This window comes from Hypomesus nipponensis, chromosome 19 (assembly GCF_054491055.1).
Source record: "Hypomesus nipponensis isolate SF chromosome 19, ASM5449105v1, whole genome shotgun sequence".
Taxonomy (NCBI): domain Eukaryota; kingdom Metazoa; phylum Chordata; class Actinopteri; order Osmeriformes; family Osmeridae; genus Hypomesus; species Hypomesus nipponensis.
The window spans coordinates 16,136,864-16,161,665 of record NC_140379.1 but is presented as its reverse complement, the minus strand read 5'-3'; the positions used below and the strand labels follow the sequence as shown (position 1 = coordinate 16,161,665).

At 45.3% G+C, this 24,802-nt stretch overlaps 2 protein-coding genes across 2 annotated transcripts; both read left to right on the top strand.

Moving 5' to 3' along the window:
• The first annotated feature begins 1,255 nt into the window (after nt 1–1,255).
• On the top strand, nt 1,256–5,982 carry rerglb (RERG/RAS-like b). The gene is made up of 5 exons (XM_084682423.1): nt 1,256–1,419; nt 2,198–2,254; nt 3,011–3,084; nt 3,679–3,827; nt 4,730–5,982. Exons 1-5 carry the CDS (start codon nt 1,368–1,370, stop codon nt 5,013–5,015), a joined length of 618 nt encoding a protein of 205 aa, XP_084538549.1. The 5' UTR covers nt 1,256–1,367; the 3' UTR covers nt 5,016–5,982.
• A 1,266-nt stretch (nt 5,983–7,248) lies between these two features.
• On the top strand, nt 7,249–19,465 carry stk33 (serine/threonine kinase 33). The gene is made up of 14 exons (XM_084682412.1): nt 7,249–7,401; nt 10,202–10,264; nt 12,527–12,666; nt 13,231–13,344; nt 13,513–13,617; nt 13,764–13,902; nt 15,805–15,890; nt 16,532–16,619; nt 16,734–16,809; nt 16,936–17,048; nt 17,144–17,229; nt 17,326–17,622; nt 17,903–18,001; nt 18,292–19,465. Exons 3-14 carry the CDS (start codon nt 12,586–12,588, stop codon nt 18,583–18,585), a joined length of 1,578 nt encoding a protein of 525 aa, XP_084538538.1. The 5' UTR covers nt 7,249–7,401; nt 10,202–10,264; nt 12,527–12,585; the 3' UTR covers nt 18,586–19,465.
• Nucleotides 19,466–24,802: the final 5,337 nt, after the last annotated feature.

Below are 24,802 nucleotides of genomic sequence, written 5' to 3'. Positions count from 1 at the left end.
TGTGGCGTATTAGTAATGTATTGTGGAATAATGAAATGACCCACACTAAAAGACTCAGTGTAAAGTGTCAGTCTAAAAACAGGTCTCTCTGTAGCTGAGTGTACCATCGTGGATCCCCTATGTTTCTTCCGAATAACAATTCAATATTAAACATTTAAGAAATTTCATTCAATTCAACTTGAAATTTGACACTTTTGTGTCCCATCATTGCTTCAACAAAGTCCATTGACAGTTTATCAATTCTGTTTATTCAGTTGGCAAATGTGCTGCATGATCATGGAAGCACATTTTGGTTCCTGAAAGAGACTTGCAGCCTCTCAGTCGTCAGACCTCATATGAAACATAACAGGATAATAGTGGGACACCTCTGTGAACTTTAGTGAACAATGAAGGGCTAGACAAGGGGAAAACACTGCGTAGAGAGGAGAGAAATGAAAGGACTAGTGAAGCAGTCCATGAAATTGAAGTTCAGGTGATTGAATGGCTTTCTTCGTTCTTTGCAGGAGGGTTGGGGGTGGGGGGTAAAATTGATTGTGGTACCTCTCCTTCAAATGCACTGAACCCCGCAATCAAACCATGCCTCATACTTTGGACATATGTTGGCATTTAATGCTTTGCAGTTGGAGCTTAGTCTTCAGCCATGGTAATTAGGAGATATCCGTGGTATTAACCTACTCTGAGGGCTCTGAAGCCCAGTCCATCTCCATAGATCTGCTGAGGTTCAGCTGTTTCAATCATGATAGACTATTAGACACTCAGTGGTAAAAGACAAACCATGGTGTCGTACAGCATATATTTTATTCTCTATTAGTAATGTTTTAGATGTAGAGTCTGCAATGTTATGGTCAAATACATACTTATTAATGTAAGTAGGGTCCATTGTCCATTAAAATCATGAAAATACTCAAAAGTTTTATCTGACAAACACATCACAGTCCAACAGCTGTCCAATGTTATATCTCTTACAGTAATGACGGCTATTATATCATAACTTAACTTACAGTAATTACTGTAAACCAATGCAAAATAGCAAGATATAAAAGATTATCTGCTGCAAGTTGGGGTTGAACTTGAAACCCAAATGGGGTCTCCTCTGACTGAGTGGGAGGAGAAAAGCAACACTGTGTGCATGTTTTTCCTCTTGCACCATCAGATGTTCAAAGACAGAGTAGAGCTCACATGCACACACACATGAGATATTGTAGTAGCACAGGAGAGAGAGAGAGAGAGAGAGAGAGAGAGAGAGAGAGAGAGAGAGAGAGAGAGAGAGAGAGAGAGACAGAGAGAGGGAGGTGCTGCATTTATTCTATGTCAGATAACCAGGGTGTTCAGGTACTGTAGTCATTTTTAACAACACACTTGCTGACATGAATGACATCAAGCTGGCTCTGTTGGGCAGCGAGGGGGCTGGGAAATCAGGTGAGTACATTATGTGTCTGTACATCACTGTTTGTGTGAGGTTCAATAATGATTAAGTGTTGCTGAAACTCACACGGCCTTTCATATCTTTACTTCTGATATAAGTTATTTGTAGTTGTAATATATGTCATTAACAATACTATCAAATTGTCTACTGTTTGCCTTACACATGGTCCCTGAAGTTAGTTCCTAAATTGTGTCAGAATGTTTTCGGAGTGTAACTGTGGCATAAGGATGTGGTTGCCACAATTATATGGTGAGGCTTCGCAGACAGGAAATTAAGATTGATGTTTGTAACATGCGGCTAATTGATGAGGTATTATTTTTCTTGTAAAGCAGGGAAAAACATGATCCCTGAGGCTAACCGGAAAATTTCAACCAAAGTTCCTTGGGTTTAGAAATTAAGAAACATGTCGCAGTGGAGCTAACTTTTCCGTGTGCAGGGAAAAAGGAGGTAAAATACAGAACTATGGAAGACATAACCTTACACAGAGCCTCTGTTCCCAGTCTACCAAATACTGACAAGTGTTCAGGGGAAACAAATGCACAGAAAGGTTGCAGATTTCAGGAACTCATGAGGGGAAGTATCTTACCTATTCAGTACAGCAGCCAGCTGTTTGCACTTTAAAACCTAAGCCCTTGCTTTTAGTCACTGAAAGCCATCAGTGTCACAGCAAAACGATGCTATGGGCTGTATACTAACTAGTTTCTAGTTTTTTTCCTGTATAGGGAATTAATAAAGCTGTACTTATCCCCTCCTCTGTTTCTCTCTGTTTAGCCGTTCTGGTGAGGTTCTTGACAAAACGCTTTATTGGAGAGTATGCCTCCAACGCCAGTAAGTACAAATATTCCTCACACATTTACAGTGGGACGGCTGTGTTTTCACGGAACAGTCACAGTCCTATTTACTGGGTACCGGGCCTAAACTCCTCAGTGTGTGCACGGCAACTGCTTGGCTGCTGGCCTTATGACAATTATGTCAACAAAAGTGAGCGCTAAACTTTCTTGTATGTAGGACTCATAAGAGAATCGTCAGAGAAATGTAACTTCACCTACATGTTGAAGAGACCCTACAGGAAATGTATGTATTTAGAAATCAGTTGATTATGTGTGTCAATGTCGAGAAAGTGTTAATGTGCGCGTGTCTAAGAACGATGGCATGTGTTTCTCAGAAAGTAGGCCTATCTTCTTATAGCTGAATGACATCATTGAGATCAACGCGTCATTGTTTGTCTAACATGCTGAAGAACGACAGTCTTTAATGTTACAGTTTACATTGGGGTTCATGATTTCAGACCTCCACTCTTGGACTACTCGCTAAAATGAATGAACATCTCCCCATAGAACAGTCGTGCAGTCGATTTGAAGCTTTCTGTAATCATTGCTCTAAAGACCAATCATGTTGTGGTATACATCGCATACTTGTCTGACATATTTTCCAAGGATAAAACTCAGGGTGCATTTTTGGCTGTCTATATAATACATACATTTCTAGTTACCTATCTCTGTGTTTATGAGAAAGCGTTTGATCCAGTGTTCATAACATGTGTTTTGTATTATAAGCAATCTACCTAAACCTGTTTTGTCGCAGATTCTTTGTACCGTAAAAGGCTGTCCATTGAGGGAAGACAGTTAAACTTAGAAGTCTTTGATCCATGTTCACAGGTAATTACTCATATCTTCAGTTAATGGCTTGTACTTGTGTCCACTGTAACAGCGCACATGCATGTTCTCTCAGATGGTTCCATACTTTAGTGTTATGACATTGGACATCTTCCCCTGTTTCTTAGAACACAGTGTACACAAAGATGAGCCTTTGAAAGCTGAGACTCGGTCTTGAGCATGTTTAGAACACACGGTTGTTCCACGTAGCAGCCCTTACCTCCGAGTTATTGTTTCATTGGGATTCCCGAGACGTGGTAACAGGATATCCATTGTCCTCGTGTAAAATCTTTTAGGGTGTGATCAGTGCTCTGCTGTCTATTTGTTTTCTCTCTTGTCCCACTCTTCTTTTCTTCAACAAAAGGTGATAAACCTGTGAAAAGATGTTTCCCTACCTCTTCTGAAATGTATGATATCTGAGAATCTGCGACAGGTCTTTTCTTCTAAATTCAGTTCTCCCATGACTCTACTTTATTTCCACTCCTCTGTAAAGGGTGAGGCTAGATTTGATTCTGTTTCCAGTGTAGTCAGGTAGGACATTTGACAACACTTGTGTTGGACCTTGTGCCCCCTGACTGTGTCACCTTGCTGTGTCAGAGTGGAGAGAGCAGATGTATCCTGGAGGAACCTGTGGAGTGGGCCGATGGCTTTGTGGTGGTGTACGACATCAGCGACCGCACATCCTTCCTTAATGCTGAAAACATCCTACGTCAGATCAAAGAGGCCCGTGAGGAGGGCTGTAAGGGGTGAGTGACTGAATCCTAGAGACCTGGGAATTGACACCAATCAGAGGAGAGGGTTGGGTGATTGCGTGGGTCCCATTCCAGGACTCAACATTTAAGGATAGATTTCAGGGTGTGGATCAGACTCCATACAACATGACCCATTTTTATGGTACATGTAAAAAAAAAAAACTGAACAAGTTGAAATGAGCAGAGGAAGCAGCTTCCTGGCCCGTGGTGAAAATGTTGCCTTTTTTACCCCTTGATAAACACACTGTATTTTGTTAGATTTACTGCCTCAGGGCTCAGCTGAGTTAATTATGTGAGTAAATGAATTCTTACGCTCAATTGAATTCGTCCCGGAACGACTTGTATCCAATTTTCTCATTGGCGTTAATTAAAAAAGGATAAAATATTAGAAGGACAGGGGGATTCAGCTGGACATGTATTAAATGTTTCATGCTATTTGCAGCCTGTGTGGCTGTGCGGACGTGTAAGTCGGGGTGGCTGGAGAGAATGAGAACTATCACGCATGGCTGACAACAGGATGTGGGTGGTCAGTCTTTGGTCCTGTGTCGTTCCTCCACTCTAACTAGACTAGGATGGTCTCACACTCCATAAAGGACTCCTGATGTAAAGCAGACATCATCTCACACTATATATGAGAGCTCTAGAAATGTCTGGACTCCATCAACTCAACATGACTTCACCAATGCCGTTGCATGACTTACAGTACTTGCTTTGTTCTTCCTTTGATAGGGCGTGCTGTTGAACAATAAACACCTTATAACAGTCTGATTCATTTGGAAAAATTTGTTCAAAGGAACAGAATTCATTTTCACCACTTCTCACACCTTTAGCCATGAGTACGTTGGGGTGACTGCCAATGTGAAGGTTGTGACCCATGGTGTGCTTGGTTGGGACAGGGAGGTGGACATCCCTATCTGCTTGGTGGGGAACAAGCAGGACCTGAGCCATGCCCGCCAAGTGTTTGAAGAGGAGGCGCGCGCCCTGGCCCAAGAGTACCGATGTCACTTCCAGGAAGTGTCTGCTGCTGAAGACTATGTGGATATCTCGAACCTCTTCACCAAGCTCATCCGCCACGTGATGGAGTACCTGAAATACCGCGCAGACCGCCGACGTTACAGCGGCTCCAAGTCAATGGCCAAGCTCATCAATAACGTCTTTGGCAAGAGGAGGAAGTCTGTCTGAGCACAGGGTGGGGTGGAGTGGATCTTCAGCTGGGTGTGGGATTGATGGGAGTAACATCTGTGATAGGATGACATCAGCTTGACTGTGTCTTTCGGATGATTTGACCACAGAGAACAGAACCAGGAGTTCAATAACATGAAATATATTAAACGTTTATCATCTGAAGAAAATATATCAGTTATTTAATTAGTTTCGATGATCTGTCTTTGATCCTTCTCAATCTGATGCAGAATGGAAGTCCCTCTAATACATTATTATACAATGCAATTCCCAAACAATTTGAAGAAAGTTTGGGCAAATTTTTTTAAAAAATATTTTAGAACTTGTATATCTCTGGCAGGACAACATACTGTATTTGAAATTAAATTTGAGGAATGTGTTTGCTCTGAAGTTTAAATGTACATTTCACTGCTCAAAGAGAGCAGGAACAAGGAAAGAATTATGGCTGAATTGCCTTACTTACTTTTGACATTTGACATTAAAAGATATCCCTTTGAATTTATGCTGTGGCTGTATAACATTGGGTGTTTTTCCTTTTCTGTTAAAATGGGTGAAATTGCTTTTTTTGTGAAAAATGTCTTCAGCAGCAATATCTAGGCCCATTTGTTACATATAAATATTAGTTGATTGCATTAATCTATTATGCAGATATCTCAGTTCAATATAATGTGAGTATATATTACATATATTATACAACATTTACATATAATCTATAAAATATCAGACATACATAGTCTTTGTTTTAGTCTTAGTATTAGTATATAATTGCACTTACAAGAGATACGAGTGTGTCTGGTGCATTGAATGTATTATTCTGTCATAATATGTGGCCAACTCAATATATTCATTGTTCAATCTAGTAAAAGGGGTATGGCTTACATATGAAATCTAACGCTTCTGTGTCTTGGAAAAATATGAAAAAAAGGCACAACAGCATGCATTAATAAAACTACTCCAACAAAAAGTAGATTCCTGTAGTCTTTCCTTCTTTGGACATGTTCAGTTCCTTGTGAAACAGAAGATTGTAAGCATGCCATCATTGCTTATGAACTACACTAAGCTGACTGTTTGTTTGAAAGCTCAGCAATCACATCTGGTGAAAATTATCTTTGCACAAAAAGCTCGATTAAATTCAGCTTGTCTTAATAAACTGAATAATAAACTATAGTTTCAGAACGTTGCAGCAAGGGGCGGGTTCCACTGCATGTCTGTTCAAAAATTGCATTCCTAAGTTTAGAATGCTTTATATTTCGACTCAATTCTCATTACATAATTACATACTTAAATGTTAAATTGAATTTTGATAAATAGATCATATTGAAACACTTAATGTTGTTAAACAGAAACTGCAATAGATATGCTTTAAAATGCAAAGTAAAGTTTACAATCGACCATCTGAAGAAGTGGCACACAGCCATCTCTGTAAAACCTTTGAAGTAGAAGGGCACAAGCTTTTGAATATAGACAAATGTTTGAAGGCTATCTCAGTTATATACTGGTGTACAATTTGCTATGGCAAACATGCTGCCAATCTCTTCGGAGATGTTATGAACTCATCTTTTATTATTGTAAAATAAATTATAGGCCAAATAGTAAAGTAATTTACTCAATCCCAGTAGGCTAAATGTAATTTACAGGATAATGTTAATAATTAGAACTAGGAAGCCTGGACGGATATGTGCATTACCAGCATGAGATGCGGGCCAATTTTCTGCTTTATATATTTAAGATCCTTGTATGTATTCATCTTCCTGCCACAGTAATATCATTGTTGTGTGAACTTGGTGATACAGCTGATTCTGATTCTGAATGGTTGATTCTGATCCATTCCTAAGTATAGCAGCATCATCCTAGTCCACTAGATGGAGACTAATCACCACTGTTAAAGTTTTGACTTTAGAAAACATTACGAGAACACGATTACGATAGAAGCATGCTAATAATGTGTTAGATATGTTGTTTTCATCTAACTGTAAATGAAAAGACCATCAAGGCTATTAAATAATTCTTAGTTAATTTTAAGGCCTGCACGAATAACACAATATATACATAACATTTTAAGCAAATACAACTGACTGCTGATTATAATAAAACCTTATATTGACTAACGAGATGACTAGATGTAATTTAGAACAGATGACTTGCATACATTTCAATTAAAAATTGAATCATTTTTCATTGAATCCTTTTTCGTTGCGACTATTTGTCCCTGTTCAGGTCCCGTAGGTAGCTCATCAACTTCTCATCGGTGCATCACACTGGAAAAGTTTGAAGACACAAGTGGATGGCTCATAGGGTCCGTAGCTACAACCCCTGATTCCTGGCACATTCCTTGGATGACCACAACAAAGACCTCCACCGATACGCAGTGCGAATTGAAAATAAGGTAAATGACTCTCAATAGACTCTTTTATTTGGTTTGTTGGTTGCCATTAAAATGATCTAGTTAGCTAGCCATCTAGAGCTAGCTTTATGAAGACAACTTCATACAGTTGTTGCCATGGCAACACACGCTAAAGTTTCGTTCAAGATACTGTACTGTACATCAAGTGCTAGCGACCTAACTAGCCGATATTTGCATGCAAGCTAACATGCTTAGTTAATAACTCTTGGCCTCATTCTGCATGTGACTGCAAACTATTCTAAAAGTATGACCAAATTATTCCTCTAAATGTTATTATGCGTGCTTGTTCTAGCCAGCTGAATAATGCTAGTTCAACTAACCTAACTGTTGCTAATTCATTATCATAAACTGACTTAATCTCAGAAAATAATCAGAATAGCCAAACACCCCGGTGTAGACGCCATTTAATCAGCTGTTCTTCAGTTTAGGGTACAACGAATGTTTGAAACATCACTGAGCAATGAAACACCTATTACTATGCAGGTTCCATGCCAGATAATTATATTTAGTTGGAACAGGTCAGAGGAAGTTAATTACTGCTTGTATGGTTTAAATAATGTGTTTCAGGCACCTGAGAATGGCGCCTCTTGCCATATTGGTTTTCTTGGATTCGAATGAATCTGTCTAGCTGATTGTTTTGTGATTTTATTTAAAATCAACTAAGAATATCTGGCTACAGTGGTCTATCGTCTATCAGCTTTAACATGGATATTATAGCATTTGTATTGTTGATAAATCCACCAGAAATCTCATCATGCACTGCTACAACTAGGCTATGTATTCATCTATGTATTTATATTAACATTAATGTGATATGTTGTGTCTGAGGGCCCTTACAGGCAGACAGTCCAGAGTTGTCTGTGACACAGTAAGCTATAAGACAGAAGCCCAGTTCTAATGTCTAGTTTAATGAAACGCACCAACATGATATTAGACACCCTTTGATATGATCACCATCCTTGCGGGTGAGTATATCCCCCTGAAGTCTTCAGAAAGCCAACTAATTAATTTCCATTTTGTTCTCATCCTTTGATTCCTATTGCGTGGATAGTTCTAGGCCTTCTGGCATTTTTTTCTGAAGATGATTTGCTGTCACAAGGGTATCGGGAGTATAAACTTTGCTATTAGGCCTATGCCAACTATAGTCTGCAATTTACAAACCCTTCTTTGCAGATCTTTACACCCTTAGATGTGTCTCAGTGGTATGTAGAGACCACTGGAAAATGTGCGGCTTTGCTGTTTTGAATATATATATTTTTAAGATGTCTGCTGTTGGTTCCTGAGGCTTGGGTAATGCAGAGATTAGCCAATATCCTGATTAAACCAATGAGAGATGCTTTTTGAATTTGTTGAGCCTTATCTCCTAGCAACATGTGGAGTCCTCTGAGTAGGCGAGGCAACTTGATCTTTTGCTTCCCTTCAGCAAAGCTTGTTCCTCTAGCCTGTGGACACTTATCAGACATGACCTAAGAAGACAAAGAAAATTGTCTCAGGGCTCTCTGAGTGGCATGTTTACAGGGGTAATGATGGGGCTATACAGAAGAGAAACTAAAAAGGCACCTTCAAAATCTCTCAAGTGTCCATTAGTTAGGTCGTACAGTGCAGTACTGTACTGTACAGTAGATATGGGTGTAAGGACATAGGCCTAAATAAGATGTCTTCATTTTGATCTTGCAGCACAGATGAGCAGACTGAACATTCAGACCCACAGTTCAAGGCCAAACCATTTATTTTTTTAGATTTATACGCTGAACCCACCCAGTCGTTAAATACACTTGAAAACTTAAACTCAGATGGACTTTGTAGAATCTTTTTCCAGTTAATGTTACTCATCCTGTAATTTAGTGGAATGAACGCCCTGGTATTTTCATTCCAGACGTGCTGTGTGAGTCTTCCCTCATCAGGTAATGTAATTCCATGCTTCATTAGGACTGCAGAGTTTATCATTTGTCATCAAAGCCAGCTGTCAATAAATAATTAAGTCTCAGATGAGGAGAATGAAATATTTTAGCAAGAAGGATGACTGTCTACTTTCTGTGTTGTCAACATACAGAACAGGTCGAATTGCGAGTGAAAAGGGAAAGCTACGAGTGGAAGGGAGAGAATAAAAATTCTATTTGGGCCCGGAATTATCTTTGTGTGTCCAGGCATCATTACGGTGTCACATTTAATTTGCATTCCAAGCTGAAACACCACATCTCTCTCCCAGTCACGGGAAACAATAAGCATTTCCGTCCACAAACAATCAGTAAATAAAGACTAATGGGGTTCTGACAGAATGGTGGAGGGATGAGGACCCAGAGGGATCGATGGCTGACATTCTATCTGCCATAATTAGCCTACTTTCTACTGAGATCTGGTGGGTGTGCGGAAGCATACGGTTGCTGGCTGGCGGATGAGCGTTGACGTATTCATTCTACAGGAGCGTGTGTCCACGAGTGTGGAGGCACGGTATGTTTGGGTTTGGGGAACGTGTGACGCGTTGCTTTGATCCTGTCGTTTCAGCGGCAACCTGTTCGCACGACCTTTTACGCGACAGATACGATACACTACTAGCATTATACACACACTTAAATGATAAATTGTCATTGCATGTTACAATGGTATGCAGAAAACTAGTTAGGCAAACTCTGCCTTGGGCTAATCATGCTCCAGGTTGACCTTCTGCCAATGCTTAGTCTACTGGGTTATGCAGTGTGTACTTAAGGTATAGCCTAGGTAACCAGTAGTCTGTGATGATTCCATGCTCATTATAATATCATTAGCATTATTTTGTGTGCAGGTCTGATGAGAAACTCTTAGAAGCAGGAACCAAAATGGAACCTTTTGGGGCTGCCACAACTTGGTAAGTACAGTATGCGATTCCTTCTTGTAAATTAGTCACTGTACATGGGTTTCATTTTGCCTGTCGCAGGTGCAAGTGCGCTGAGAGCAGGAGGTTAGGGGCTGTTGACAGATGTAGTTTGCCTAACTCGCATAGTCCAAAGCCTATGTCGTCTAAGCTGCATGAATGCCAATACTGTTACAGTGAGCTGTAGATTAATTTGAAGTGCAGTCATGCTTCTTCTGCATATACCATTCGTCATGCTAATTCACATTTTAATTAATGTCCGTCAAGCCCTATGGTTAAAGCAATATTCACAGGCTTGACTACCCCATTACTTACGAGCCTTAATACTGACTAATACATGTAGCTATATCATCCTTAATTTTCCAGATTCCACAGCATGCTTGATGATTCTGATATTCAGGAAGTTTTGGTAATTAAATCCAGTGACATTTCTTTCTCATCGGTGTGTTATGATGAAAGCTCTCTCTATTGAACTTAGTTCCTCAATGCAGCGAAGCAGTACATTCCGTCAAACAAATCTATTTGTTTAAGTGACATTGGCCCAGGTTATAGAATCCATTACAGGGATGTGCTCCTTCTAGAGACCAACCCGTTTTGGAACGGGTTAGTCTCTAGAACGACGTGTTCGATTCTGTCGTTTAATGCCATAACAAACCTACGGTTTCAAACAGTCTAGTACTGGTGGTATGGATTAGGCGTGACCTATTTTAAGGCCAGACATGTCTCCCTGACATGACCCTGATATCCCATTTCCTCCACACTGGGCTGGGGCTGAACCCCATGGGTGCTGGAGCCAAGGCCAGGGGCTGCCCTCCTCCCAGGGGGCCCCGTCAGAGCAGCGGGGCCCAGGGCCCCGACACACACACACACACACACATCACTCTTCTCCCCTCCAATTCGCCCACAAATCAACTGTGATTGAGGTGATTGGAATTTCCAGTGGCTGTCACAATCGTTTTGATGAACAAATAGACAGGAGATAATGTGGGAGACAGGCCTGTTATGAGAGCTGTGTCTGGGATAAGATAATGCACCAGAGTGAAGAGGTTAAAGACACCGCTTCCTCGTTAATAATTAATTGCTGTCCGTGTGGCGGATCCACTCCACTGCTCCCAGTCATCACTCGATAATTGCTTTACATTTAATTTGGCTTTAGATTGTTTTTTTTTGTTTTTTTGTCTTCAAGCCTGGTTAATTGTGCTTTAAGTTAGGAAAATGTGTACTCAAGACTGGTTTGGTAGGAAACCGATGGAAGTATTGTGATTTTGATTGTGAGCAGAGAACAGATGCATGATGGTGATGGTGTCGTCATACTATATTATTTATGTTTCTTTGTGAGGCCTAGAAAATTGTTATGTTTTGTTCTATGATTCATCAGAGTTGTAAGCCTCATTTCAATCACAAGAAGTTGATTCTGACTAGGCTAAATCACAAACTCCACAGTGTTGATAAAGCTTTTCGTTAATTTTGTCCTAACATTATTACTTGCCCAGAGAGTCACCTTTTCTGCTTTCCTTCTACCTTTTATACAGTAGCCTATTTTGAAATGTTGCCAAAATAGCTCTTAACTTGGTGCGTCAATGCCGCCGTTTCTCACTGGTTATCAGCCCCTTGTTCTGGGAAGACTCCATCCCATCAGCATCAATGTCAGAGCGCCGTTCTGTTTTACATAAACATATCACAAGGCTGGAAAGCCACCCAGTTAATGATCCTCTTCCTAATGACTCCCTTCAGCATGCAGGCAGCCCTAGCTTCTCCACTGTCAGCGGTTCCCTCTTATCACCTTTCAGCCAACTTTCTAAACGGGGCTGCCAGGTGTCGTGTCTATCCTCTGCTCCACGCCGGGCTCCTTGGGGCAGCTTGCCCCTGGGTGTTTGAACAGTAGGGGTGCGAGGAGCCCAGTTACCTTCAGCTGCGCGCCTGTCGCCAGGGTGACCGTGCCAGGCCACCTACTGAGGTGCCTGTCCGCCTGATTGGCTGTCCTCCCCAGGAGTTCACCTGGCCTTGATTAGCCATTCAGCTTGGCACGGCCCCCTGTAAATCCCCTGCACCTGATGGAATGCAGCGATGACCCTAGCCTCCATTCATGTGCTTGGGGAAAAAGACCACGCTTCCAGACAAGAGGACATCCTGTCCCGGATAGGAACACTCTCATTGTTTTTGCGATTGGGTGCGGGAACCTCCGACTGCAGCTCATCCCATCCCGGCCCCCTGCCCCCCCCCCCCCCCCCCCCACGTGTGATTCCCTCTCCCCAGATGTGAAGGCCCCTCACCCTGAGACGGCCCAGGCAGATGTAGGTGGAGCCGGCGTCAGCATGGCGTCTCTGTGGAGCCGGGGGAGCAGCGCAGAGAGGAAGGTGCCCCACACCCGCCTGGAGGAGGAGGCCGAGATCCAGGTACACCGCCGAGCCTCTGCCCCACGCCGCTCACCCCGGCCTCCCCTCGCCCCGACACACACACACACACACACAGAGTCACGACTGACCTCTATAGCACACCCTCATCTGCACTAGAGGGGGATCACACTCCACTTTGCTCCTGATTGCCCCCCCCTCCCCCTCCCCCCTTTCTCTTGGGGGCTGAGCTGCTCTCTTTGCCAAACCTGCAGCAGCCAGTGCTCAGCCTTGCATGCGCAGAGATAATGATCAAGTTAATTAGACCTGAGATTGAATGAACTGCGGCAGCAACTTAATCATTTGTAACTTGATTAGAAATACTATATTCCGCAGCTCTAGAGACCGGGAAACTTTCCCTTTTTTGAGGGCTTGAAAATTAAGATCCACTTCAGGATTCAGGTCTTCGGTTAATGTCCGTTGGAGACAAAAATATATAACCCCCAACTCAAACACTCACAGGTCGGAGAAAATGCTGGTAGTACTGGACACATCCCAGCTACCACTGTGGATTCAAAGCCAATATGAATTGCCTGTCTCTTAATGGCTTCTCTGTTATTCCCATAGAGAATATTCTCATTTGGGAGGAAATTGGGTAAAGGGAGCTTTGGGGTCGTCTGTGAAGCCACCCATATTGATACGAGGAAGAAATGGGCTATTAAGAAGGTGAACAAAGAGAAGGTGAGTGCATTAGCGTCTCCCTGGGGCTTTCAGTTGGCCGCTGTGGTGAAAAAAGACACTCTAAAGTCAGTCTAAAGTCAGACAAACACGGTAACAGCAGCCGTGGACCGTAGTATCTCTGCCGTGCACCCTACACCTCATGCTGTTTTTATATTTCCCTCCTTGCAGGCTGGGAGTTCGGGTGTCAAGCTGCTGGAAAGAGAGGTCAGCATACTCAAACGTGTTAACCATGCTCACATCATCCATCTCGAGGAAGTCTTTGAAACACCCAAGGTAAGGCACACCGTCCTATTTACGACCCAGCCAAACAAATGGGACTTTTACCACGATCGCAACAGTAGCCACACGCGCGCGCGTGGCTGGGGAATAGGAGAGCAGGTCCACGTCGAGGGCGGCTGAGTGCGCGTGCCGTGTTTCAGAGGATGTACCTGGTGATGGAGCTGTGCGAGGGCGGCGAGCTGAAGGAGCTCCTGCAGAAGAACAGGTGCTTCAGCGAGGAGGAGAGCCGCCACATCATCAGGAGCCTGGCCGAGGCCATCGTCTACCTGCACAAGAAGGGTACCGCCTCCGCCGCCGCGCACCGCACATTTAGGAGAGGAACTCAACCACGCGAGTGAACGCGGAGCGTCAGAGAATGTTTTCGTGGACACTTTAGGGTTCCGTGGCCGAACATATAAACGGATATAAGGGCACGAACGCACACAATGCTGTAATTATGCCGACCATATTACCCACCGCCGTGGAGCAACAATGTGTTGTGAGCCAATTGTGTGCAGAGAGAATGTGCAAATTGGTGATATCACAGTGTCATCATTCTCACAGTCAAATTGCTTTGCCCTCGTTGACGCCTGATAATCAGTGAGATGATACCACATTATGGTTCTCAGTCATTATAGAACCTGGCTTATTCTAATAATGAGATCATAATGAGCAAGTGCCAGGCAAAAAGTGTACCCCTTTTAATTGAGTCTGAGGGGTTTATTTGAAGATGCTGTGGTCCCCCCCCTCCCCTTCCTGATGGTGAAATATCTAGTTAGAGGTAATTTAGGACATTGCCTGGCAATGAGACACCATTACATGGGACTAATGACTCATTTACAATGAGCTGGAGAGGAATACTGATTAATAGGTGTGTTTTCACACTAAAAGTCCCTCAGCGCTGGTGTGCCTTACGTCTGGAGTGGCTAATGATACCGGCGTGGAGGTGTTAGCCGCGACTCTCTCTTACAGGTAGTGCCCGTAGCGTTTGAAGCAGTCAAAGTAACGCCGAGCGTAAACTTTCATTAACCTCTTTCCGCAGCCAGAATGATGAGTGGTCTGTCACAGCATCCCGTGTTCCTCATTCATTTAACATGGAGCGATTTGTTTTTGCTCCCGCGGAATATTTCTGTCAAATGAATACGACCTGATTTTGTGATTCAGGCTTTTCTTTATTGTCCACATTCGGTTGTCACCAGGAAGACAGAGAGCCGGCAAATATATCCCACTCCAAACCTCATTACACACAATCATGTACAATAGTACCATTTTGTTCTTTTTTTTTTCTTTCAAAATGAAATACCGTTAGGAAATGGGCTGGATTTGTGCAGTACGACTGCTGACCTATTGTGTCTGTGTCACATAGATATACATCTGTGTTCATAGAAGTCTGGTTTACCATTTGTAGATCACCGCACTGCCAACCTTAGTGTCTACCATCCTAGTTTCTTGTCAAACCGAATTACTCACTCACTTTACTTGGGATTAGATGAGCAGCTTAATTCTCACTTGATTTGTAGCTGAACATCCACAATGTGTACAGTATATCAAAAGTAATCAGCTTTGTAGCAAACATACAGGAATCGCATAGTTCCAGGAAAGGTCCATCTGAAGGGGATATGAGCTTCCATCTGCATCAACATTACAGAAGAAGAACCAGTATGGTAGAAGGTTACCCTCTTCAAAACTCCAAAAGAATCACTTAAACACACTTGAACTTTAGACTCTAGAGGGCAGGACTCCTCAGAATCTAATATGTGCTGCTGTGACACTTTATTTTCCATCCCATCAAGTCAATCTATGTCCAACATCTCATCTAACCTCAAACTCTCTCAATCGTCTCCGAATCTCACCATCTTCTCTTCACATCTCCTGTAATGACCACTGGTACTTGGTGGCTCACCATTTTTAACAGAAGGCTGCTATCTGTCATAGGCATGCTTTCATTTAGCAAGGCTTTGGCCTTTTTGCCAGAGGATAAATTAGCTGTTTTTGAACAGACCTAGCGTCGTCAGCCTGGCAAAACTCCTTTGCTAAATCAACTTCATTTCCCAGCGGAATGCTCCAGAACTGATTAAGGTCATGGCTGGGGTCACCTGTTGAAAGTGACTCATTGTCCAGATTTAGCTTTGAACCACTTTCAACATCCTCGCAATATTCTCCTCCACAAATACATCGCATTCACGCTGTTTTCCTTTTCAGACATTGTGCACCGGGACCTGAAACTGGAGAACATTTTAGTGAAGACTTATCACCACGGTAGCGATAATGACATGATCAGCATCAAGGTGAGCCCGGGGCACAGACAGCAGAAGCTCTCTGCTGTTTCCCCTCCGTGCTCTTCAGGAGGAGACACTCCTGGTGGGTCTCTCTGTCGCTCCCACCATTGTCGTCCCCCCCCCCCACACACACACACACACCCACCCTCTGGAAATGGTTTTAAATACTACCTCATTATGACAGCCCCCCCGATGGCGCCTGTTTATATCACGCCTCACAAAGAGGAAATCAAGAGCATCTTTTAAGACAAATAACCGCCCTGGCCCAGCATGTCGTGTGCATTGACAGAGCGCCAACCGAAGCAGATACATGTAACGCAGGCTAAAACAAGGCAGGGCTGCCGCATAAATCTCTTTCGAACACACACACACACACACACACACACACACAGGAAAGAAAAAACAGTGTTGTCCTGGCGCAGTATAAAAGGCTTTTTCTCTGGCTGGAGGTGGTCATCTGTCCTGGTTGTTCTCTCCTGTTGTATTTATACCACCTGCTGTGGACTATGGGAGACCACAGCCTAGAGACTCATACTAGCTATTCATCACACACTGAGAAAGCCTAGGGTGTGCTTTTAAGCTAAGCATGAAATCCAGTAAGTAAAAAATGTCTGGGATTAGTTTCACGTAACCATCGGTTCTCTTCTCAGGTGACAGACTTTGGGTTGTCAGTGAAGAAAGGTGGCGTTGGCAGTGAGAACATGCTGAAAGCCACCTGTGGGACACCTATCTACATGGGTATGGCACACACACACACACACACACACACACACTCCTCTACCCTCGGCCTCCAGTAGGTCCTTGTGTTCCAGGGGGGTGTGTATGAGGGTATGAGTCTCTGCTGCGTTTCAGCTCCGGAGGTGATTAACGCTCACGAGTACAGCCAGCAGTGTGACATGTGGAGCATCGGAGTCATCATGTACATGCTGTAAGCACACACACACACACACACACACACACAGCTCTCCTGGGCCAGAACGGATGGCGTGTGTTTGGAGGCAGCGTGTGTCACGATGTGTGTGTGTGTGTGTGTGTGTGTGCTCGGTTCCCACAGGCTGTGCGGAGAGCCCCCGTTCATGTCCAGCAGTGAGGACAGCCTGTTTGAGATGATCAAGAAGGGAGAGCTCACCTTCGCCGGGCCTGTCTGGGACGCCGTCAGCGATGCAGGTGAGGCGTCCCCACGCCCCCGTTCCCTCCCTGCCTGTCTTGAGCCCGCGCGCTTTCAATGTCCGCCAACCTTGTTCACGTTTGGACCCCGACAGCAAAGAAGGTGTTGCGTTGCTTGCTGAAAGTCGACCCCGCCCACCGCATTACGGCCAATGAGCTGTTGGATAACCCCTGGATCACGGTAAGGAAACGACCCTGGTCCCTTTGCCTGCTTCAGGCCACGATCGAAGGCTGTAAAGGTGGAATCATGATCCCAAACTGTCTATGTCTCTCTCAGGGTGACACCAGCACCCCGACCACGCCCACCAACGTGCTGGAGATGATGCGCCTGTTCCGGGAGGACCCCGAGGGGGCGGAGGAGGCCGCGGAGGGCGCGGAGGACGAGGCGACGGAGGTGCTGAGCCGGCTCTCCCTGAGCCTCAGCAGGGACAGCCGGACCCTGGAGCCCCGGGCCCAGCCGGAGAGCCTGGCCAGGGTGTCGTCGGCGAGCAGCGACGGCAAGAGCGTCGCCGAGCACAGCCTGGAGGGAGACACAGACAGCAGCAGCAGCAAGCCCCCCACCCCCACCAAACAGGTACCTCACACACACACACACACACACACACTGTGGCATGTGATCTGCCGTCCTCCCCCGTCCCCCCCCCACAGCTCAATTAGCCAACGTGACAATGAGCTTGCCCTTGACTAACAACTAGCCCACTGTGTCCTACTGTAAGTACGCTTACTTTTAAGTGCTGCGTTATCAGCCCCAAGGTTCAGCCGGGATCCATTATTTAGGGTCATTCTAGCCAGGTCCACGTCTCTCATGTCTGTCCCCCCCCCCCCCCACCCCTCCGGCTGTTATCCTGCCGCAGAGACAAAAGAAGAAGGCTGCCTCTTCCTCCTCCAGTGCAACGCGGCTGAACGGGTCTGCAGGGAAGATCTGTCACCTGCTCTGCCCCTCTACCTCACAGGTCAGATGTCAAGGAGTGGACAGACCCCTCTCGCACAGCCGTCACACTGCCAGTACCACCACACGTGACGTAACAGGCCAAGCGTCGTTTGTTTCCGTAGAAACGCTCTGTTGTTTTCAGTTGCGGTCGCTGGGGCGATGTGTATACTCAGTCACCACTAGATGGAGCCATATTAACTCACCAGAGTCGACTCACTAGAACCCTTACCTGAACGTAGCTGGAACATGTGAGGATGGTGACGTGTGTGTGTGTGTGTCTCTGAGGTGAACGTGAGTACGATGTCCACGCAGTCCCATGCAGGTGGCGTCCAGCGCTCGAGGCAGTCCAGTGCAACTCACCTCAGCCTCCAGGAGCAGAGGGACAGCTGCGCCTCCCCAGCGGGGCCCTCTCCCAAACCAGCGCCCGGCCCGGGGAAGGCCCGCAAGCCCAAATCGCCCGCCCCACACGGCTCTCGGCCCGGGAACTGCTCCCCCCGGCCGCCCGGCAAACCCAGGCCCAAGAAGAGCTCCCAGGCCCCAGCAGCCCAGTGCTCAGCCCCGGGCCCAGAGACGCCACGTGCCAAAGGAGCTGACCCCTGTGCGTAGGGTTCCCCCAGGAGGGGGAGCAGGACTGCTGGATGCACGACCGCCTGGCAGTTAGGCATGAACCACCCCCCCCCCCCCCCCCCATACACACTCCCCCACCCTTAACATACCTCTAGCCATGGACTGACTTGGTCTCACTCACACATAAACACAGATGCCGTTTTAAACAGCATCCAGCAGGTAGATGAGGGAGATATGAGATAAGGTCGTCAGTCAACGTTGTCAGTGGCATCCACTCAAATGTATCGAAGGGGGTTCCAGTGTTTCAGGGGGATCAGTCGAGCCAAGGTCATATTTGACCCTCGCAATATTCAACAGTGTAGCATCTGATATGCTCCGACTCAGTCTACTATGGGGCGTGACTGATGTCTGCCTTCCAGGATGCCTTGTCATGTTAATTAGCCTCGCCGAATGTACTGTGTTGCTGTGTCCTATCACACACACTGAAAGTCTTATGGAGTTATTTGAAAGTACGCTTATTAAAAGTACATGAGAAACTTGAAGGGTGTGTTGATATCTCGTATTTATTCCATTGGGCATAAAAACATATTTATTAGTGGTATACAGGGTTCTCTAGTTATCTGGTTCTTCTATGTATTGCAAAAATACACTTCTGTAGTACCTTAAGTATCCTTCTGGACACATGTGTTAAGTCATATTTCCAGATTGTTTTCACAAAGGAATGATTCAAAAACATGGCGCCTTGCAACTGGTTAGATGTCCAAAGTTCTTCAGTGTGAAAAAGGCCTCAGTAGATCTGTATTGCTAGCATGTCTGCTGTTCTCTGTGCTGTTCTGAAGATGATTGCCAAACATCATGAAAGGAAACACTGCTGTGCAGAAATGTCATTGTTTTGTGTTCAATAAACAATCCAATTCGGTTTCCTCTGTCTTACTTTTACTTAACTGTAATTTGACAAACCAAGAGCAGCTGACAAACTCAGACCAACATTACCATACGACTTCAACGCGGTTTCTTTCATCATGGCTTTTCTCTTGTGTGTGTGTGTCCCTCCCATCCGTCTTGACCTCTCAATCCCTAACCACCTTCAGATATGCACTTTACCCATTCTGTGTCAACCCAGAGAACAGCGGCCTTGGCCTGGTTGCGCGCCCTCCAAATGCAGGGGGATTGGGGCTGAGTGGGACCATGGCTCTAATCTTGTTTTGGAGGCCATTGAAAGCAGCAGGAGCTGCTTTGAGGGCTCTGCCATTCAAGCACAGGTCTTTCTGCTGTCGGGAGAATAATCCCCCAGCATAGATACAACATTGGAGTAGTCAAGCAGAACCCAGCGAGGCTGGGTTTCAAATCCAGCCCATTTGCATCTTGGAAGTGATGTGTGGAGACACTGTGGCCTTGTCTGTGAGCAGGGGGCTGACTGGGTGTGTCTGTGAGCAGGGGGCTGACTGGGTGTGTCTGTGAGCAGGGGGCTGACTGGGTGTGTCTGTGAGCAGGGGGCTGACTGGGTGTGTCTGTGAGCAGGGGGCTGACTGGGTGTGTCTGTGAGCAGGGGGCTGACTGGGTGTGTCTGTGAGCAGGGGGATGACTGGGTGTGTCTGTGAGCAGGGGGCTGACTGGGTGTGTCTGTGAGCAGGGGGCTGACTGGGTGTGTCTGTGAGCAGGGGGCTGACTGAGTGTGTAAGGGTTGGGTGGGGGGGGGGGGGAGGGAAGGGCAACCGCTGATTGAATTATCCCTTTTGAAGTGAAACACATGGCACAATTTCTCCCTTTGGGTGAGTGGTTCATGGCCTTTAACCTGCAGAGAGTGCACCTTCTCAAAGGCTGCCCCGGTGCATTCCACAGGTAGGCTTGCTCTCCTTTGTGCTGGACTGATAGATGGTGAGCCTCACACTTCAGGGAAATGTGTAGAGTCTACCGTCGACTTCAGATGTGGATTTGGAAGGTACAGTAGATGGTGGCTACAATAGCCTACGATACAGTTTCATGTGTGAATGTGCCTTCAGTGCATGAGATGGATTAAGTCATTAAATAATGATGATGGTGTGCGTATCATGTCAGTGATACACTTCATGGTTGCTGGTCTGTGTCTTACTGATTGTGTTGTGGGCATGAAGTACCTGAAGATGGCAGATTCAAACCTCTCTACCTGTGCGTTTTGCAAGGCGAGTGGCATATGGAAGGAAGCTGTGGATATATAATGATTCATTGGGTTTCTAAACTTCCTCCTCCCTTTAGACCAGGGAACCGAATTTGCATAAGGTCTGTTTCAACAACTTACTGTACGGCTAATGCCTTGTCAGAGACAGAGATGGGATTTCAACATATGGTCCTCATTTTCTTTGTGCCAGAATTTTAATTCATTATAGGGAGAGGGAAAAAAAAATCTCCAAATTGAATTGTGGAAGTGGAATGTGACCTGCAGTAAATTATGGGAGTGCATCTGCAGGCCTCGGGGAAGAAGAGGAGAAGAGATTGAAAAACATGGAAGGGAAATGGATGTTCTGATGGCTTTATGTGCAGCCAGGTTGTCCGGTTGACATTCCCTGTATTGTCCATTTAATTATTAAAAAGCGAGACAAACGTCTTGTAGTTTTTTCTGTACCAAACTTCAATCCCAACTACAGAAAGATTTTATATATATATATATATATATATATAAAGAGAGAGAGAGAGAGAGAGAGAGAGGGAGAGAGAGAGAGAGAGAAAGAGAGAGAGAGAGAACAAGCAGTATGGTATGGTGGATAGGTTAGGGGCGTGAGTTTGGGACAAGGCATGGAGGCAAAGGAAATTAGAAAATTTGTCGGGATGGAACCAGGGATGCGCCCTCTGCCCCCCTCTCCAGTGATGCTGCTGACAGATGGGAGCAGGGAGGGGGGGGGGGTAGGGGAGAGGGGGGGGGATTAAAACTGTACAGCCCCTTTTGGAGCCTGGTGAGTGTGTGTCACTGTGGCTAGGTGGGGTGCGGAGATGGCACCTGTGGTGAGGCTCTTGGGGTGTACAGAGGGGCGCAGGACTGCTAATGTCAAATAAGGCAAGGATGCACTCCGCCCCGCCCCCTCCTCCTCGGACCCCCTCCCTCAGTTCTACTTTTATTCGCTGCCAGAGCTGAAGGTGGAGGGGGGGCGGCTGGTGGGGTGGGAAGGGAGGGGGGGGGGTGCATCTCAATAACCTTAATAGAGCTCCCTTTAATTAATCAGCTCATCTGCAGAGACCCGATACCTGCAGCTGAGCCCCCTGTCCTCTCCCTCCCCAAACACAACATCCTCACACTGCTGCGGTGACATTGTGGTAATGAGGTAAACGCAGCTACAATGTCATGGAAACATGGTGCGGGCGTTATCTTTGGGAGCTCATCACACATGCTGATGTCCCTGATCCCCTTCACTGTTGCATCACCCAGTGCGTGCCGCTCTGTGTGTGTGGGTGTGTGGGTGTGCGTGCGGGTGTGTGTTTATGCGCTTGTGTGCCTGCTCCTCTTGCTGTGTTGAACCAAAACAAACAGACCCATAATGGCAGAGTAAGCGAGGGAGGTGGCCACGTTGCTTAAGCATGGCCTCCAGTTCTGACAGAAGAAAGAGGGGGAAAATGCACGCCCCAAGTAAACATTTGAAACAGATGGCAGTTTCAAAGCAAGCCTCATCAATCTTTGTTGACACTATTCCTTTTTTAAACTACTCTTATTTGGGATATTTGCAATTATAATACATGAGCTCATTTGAATATCAAATTAATTAGTGAACACACTAGAGTAAATGCCTTTTTTATAAGTCCTTGTTAAAAGTGAAAAGTTCTCAACTACGGTTGGATGGCGTGTTAATTTACAGTGATATCTTTTCCCAAGTTACTGCACATAAAAGGCATTACTATACATATTTTAATGGGGAGGTGGTTGTTTTCCAAGCAATTTTCTGCTAGAGTACATTTTTAATTTATTCATATTTAATTTATTGGTCTCTGCATACCCACTCAGTAAAACTAATCAACACCACGTATGGGCCTCTTAAAGTCACAGCTCTCTCTGGCAGCAGGCCTCTGATCAGGACCAACCCCTTCATTTCAAAAGCTCTCTCCGCTCCTGCTCAAAGCTGCTAGAATATACCCAGCATCCAGTCAACCAGGATGATACCACCTCCACGGAGACTGTTCGATTCTCACAGACAACCTTTTAATAATTGGAAAAAAAAGTCGGAAAATGAAAAATGTGCCCAGCCTTGAATCATCCGAAATATTTCAATTTCTGCGGGTAGTGACCATCGCGGCTGCTGTCGGAATGTCATCCGCTAAGGACAGTGGTTCTCCCTCCCTCTCTCCCTCACTCCCCTGCTTCCTCTCCTCAAACTCCTCTGCCCTTGAGTTGGCTTTTTTACGGTGCTTTGGCAATCATTTAACACAGTGTGACTGCAGTTCTTATCACCTGAGTCCACTGTACGCTCCAAATACCTATCGACCCATTGACACACCGCAAGGAGGGACCTGCACAACCTTACACATGGAAATGATTTCAATTAATTCCCCTTCCCCCTAGAGGTGGTGGAGAGAGAAGGAAGGGGAGACAAAAGAACTCCAAACAACAGGAGCGTTCCTCCAGCTGTAACGTGCACGTTCTGTAATGAGCATCGGAAAGGTCATTCGACACATTTCTGCCCGTTTGAATCCATTTATTTCCAGCACTTTTTCACTCAGCAGTGTGGTCTGGTGAGGCACTGATGGGTTGTGTTACCACGAGTGCGGGGTCTGTTTCCTCCCTGTAGCTGGTGTCTGACCGCAGGTCTGCATGAGAGCCTGGAGAGCGGGGAGATAGTGAAACCGAGTGTGCCAGATCCAATCAGTTGCTCTATCATAGGAAAATCGGCTCCATCACCTTCAACATAATTGGAACATTCATTACAGTCCAGTAAAATCGCAAGGCACCATTGGATGGACGCTTTAGAAGAGGGTTCCTGGAGAATGGGAGACTTTGGGGGTCATGATACGGGGTCACAGTCAAGTAAATAATGGGAATTGGTCCTGTGGGGCTCAGGAAACCACTAGGCCTCCTGGATACGCATGGAAACACAACTTGGCACAGCAGAAGGGGGAAAAATTCAATTATCAGACAGAAAATGAAGTGCCCCTCACCCCCTCGACACAACAATAACAACAATCAGAGGAGAGCATTGCGATCTCCCAGCTAATATCTACACAGCCTTGATGGAGAGTGGAACATGACCGCTCTTGTTAACACCACGGCTCCTCTTTGATCGCTCGGTGGGCTGCCGCTGTAAACATGTAATGGATGACCTGTAAACACGATCACGCAGTAATGCTGGAAGACAAAGGCCATCCTGCTCTGTTCTCCTGTGACGGCAGAACTACATGGCATCGTTTTAGACCCCCGAGAACCAGCAACCCAGAAGATCAATAACTAGAACTTGCTCAAGAACCAGAACACATGTTGTTGTTTGACGGTAAACTTTAAATGCAGGGTTGGGACTTGCCCAGCGTTGCAATATGGTGTTGCAGTGTACTGTAAGATGTAACCGTATAAGATGTTTCCGTATTTGATGCGGCAGTTTGAGATGAGGCAGTATTAAGGTGTTGCATTACACAATGTTGTAGTCAATAGTGTTAGAGTTTGTGGTGTTACAGTTGAAGGTGTTGCCGTATATGGTGTTGCAGTGTTACATGCTAAGCAGAGGATTGTGGGTCAGAATAGCTTGAAAAGCATGGTGATTGGCTTGCATAATGCAAAATGCACCTGGATGCACTAAGATATCCAGACATTTTTGCTTTTCTGCATTTGACATACATATTGGGACATACTAAATCTTTTTCTGGCATACTATAAATAGTGCACCTTAAAGTGCAACACTTTATCCTGTTCAACAACATCTTATCCAGCAAAACCATAAGCCATCAGTCCCAATACCCACACTACCATACCATTGCTGGATAAGATGTTGCGGGGCAGGATAAAGTGTTGCACTACATAGTGAACTATCTAGTGAATGTTGTCCCTACAGAGGCCTTCCAGTCATGCGGAGTCGTGAGAGTGCAGTACTCCACCCCACCAGCAGGCTGAGGGCCCCAGTCTGGCCCCCTCCACTTTCAAACAGAGTGTTTTGTTATTGCTTGTTTTATGTTTGTTGTAATGTTTTCCAACCACTCTAGAGAGAAATTTATCACTGTAAACCATGCTGAAAATAAAGCTAAAGCATTTGGTTGATCAAAGGCGGAATATTTAATATGTTTAGGTTTGAAAATGGAGTTATTATTT

What these genes read in the sequence shown, in the direction of transcription:
- rerglb (XM_084682423.1), top strand. Translation starts at nt 1,368, where the DNA reads ATGAATGACATCAAGCTGGCTCTGTTGGGCAGCGAGGGGGCTGGGAAA. An exon ending in TCTTTGATCCATGTTCACAG is followed by an intron (nt 3,085 to 3,678) that starts GTAATTACTCAT and finishes TTGCTGTGTCAG; the next exon opens with AGTGGAGAGAGCAGATGTAT. An exon ending in CGTGAGGAGGGCTGTAAGGG is followed by an intron (nt 3,828 to 4,729) that starts GTGAGTGACTGA and finishes TGGTTGGGACAG; the next exon opens with GGAGGTGGACATCCCTATCT.
- stk33 (XM_084682412.1), top strand. Translation starts at nt 12,586, where the DNA reads ATGGCGTCTCTGTGGAGCCGGGGGAGCAGCGCAGAGAGGAAGGTGCCC. An exon ending in AAGTCTTTGAAACACCCAAG is followed by an intron (nt 13,618 to 13,763) that starts GTAAGGCACACC and finishes GCCGTGTTTCAG; the next exon opens with AGGATGTACCTGGTGATGGA. An exon ending in CGTCTACCTGCACAAGAAGG is followed by an intron (nt 13,903 to 15,804) that starts GTACCGCCTCCG and finishes TTTCCTTTTCAG; the next exon opens with ACATTGTGCACCGGGACCTG.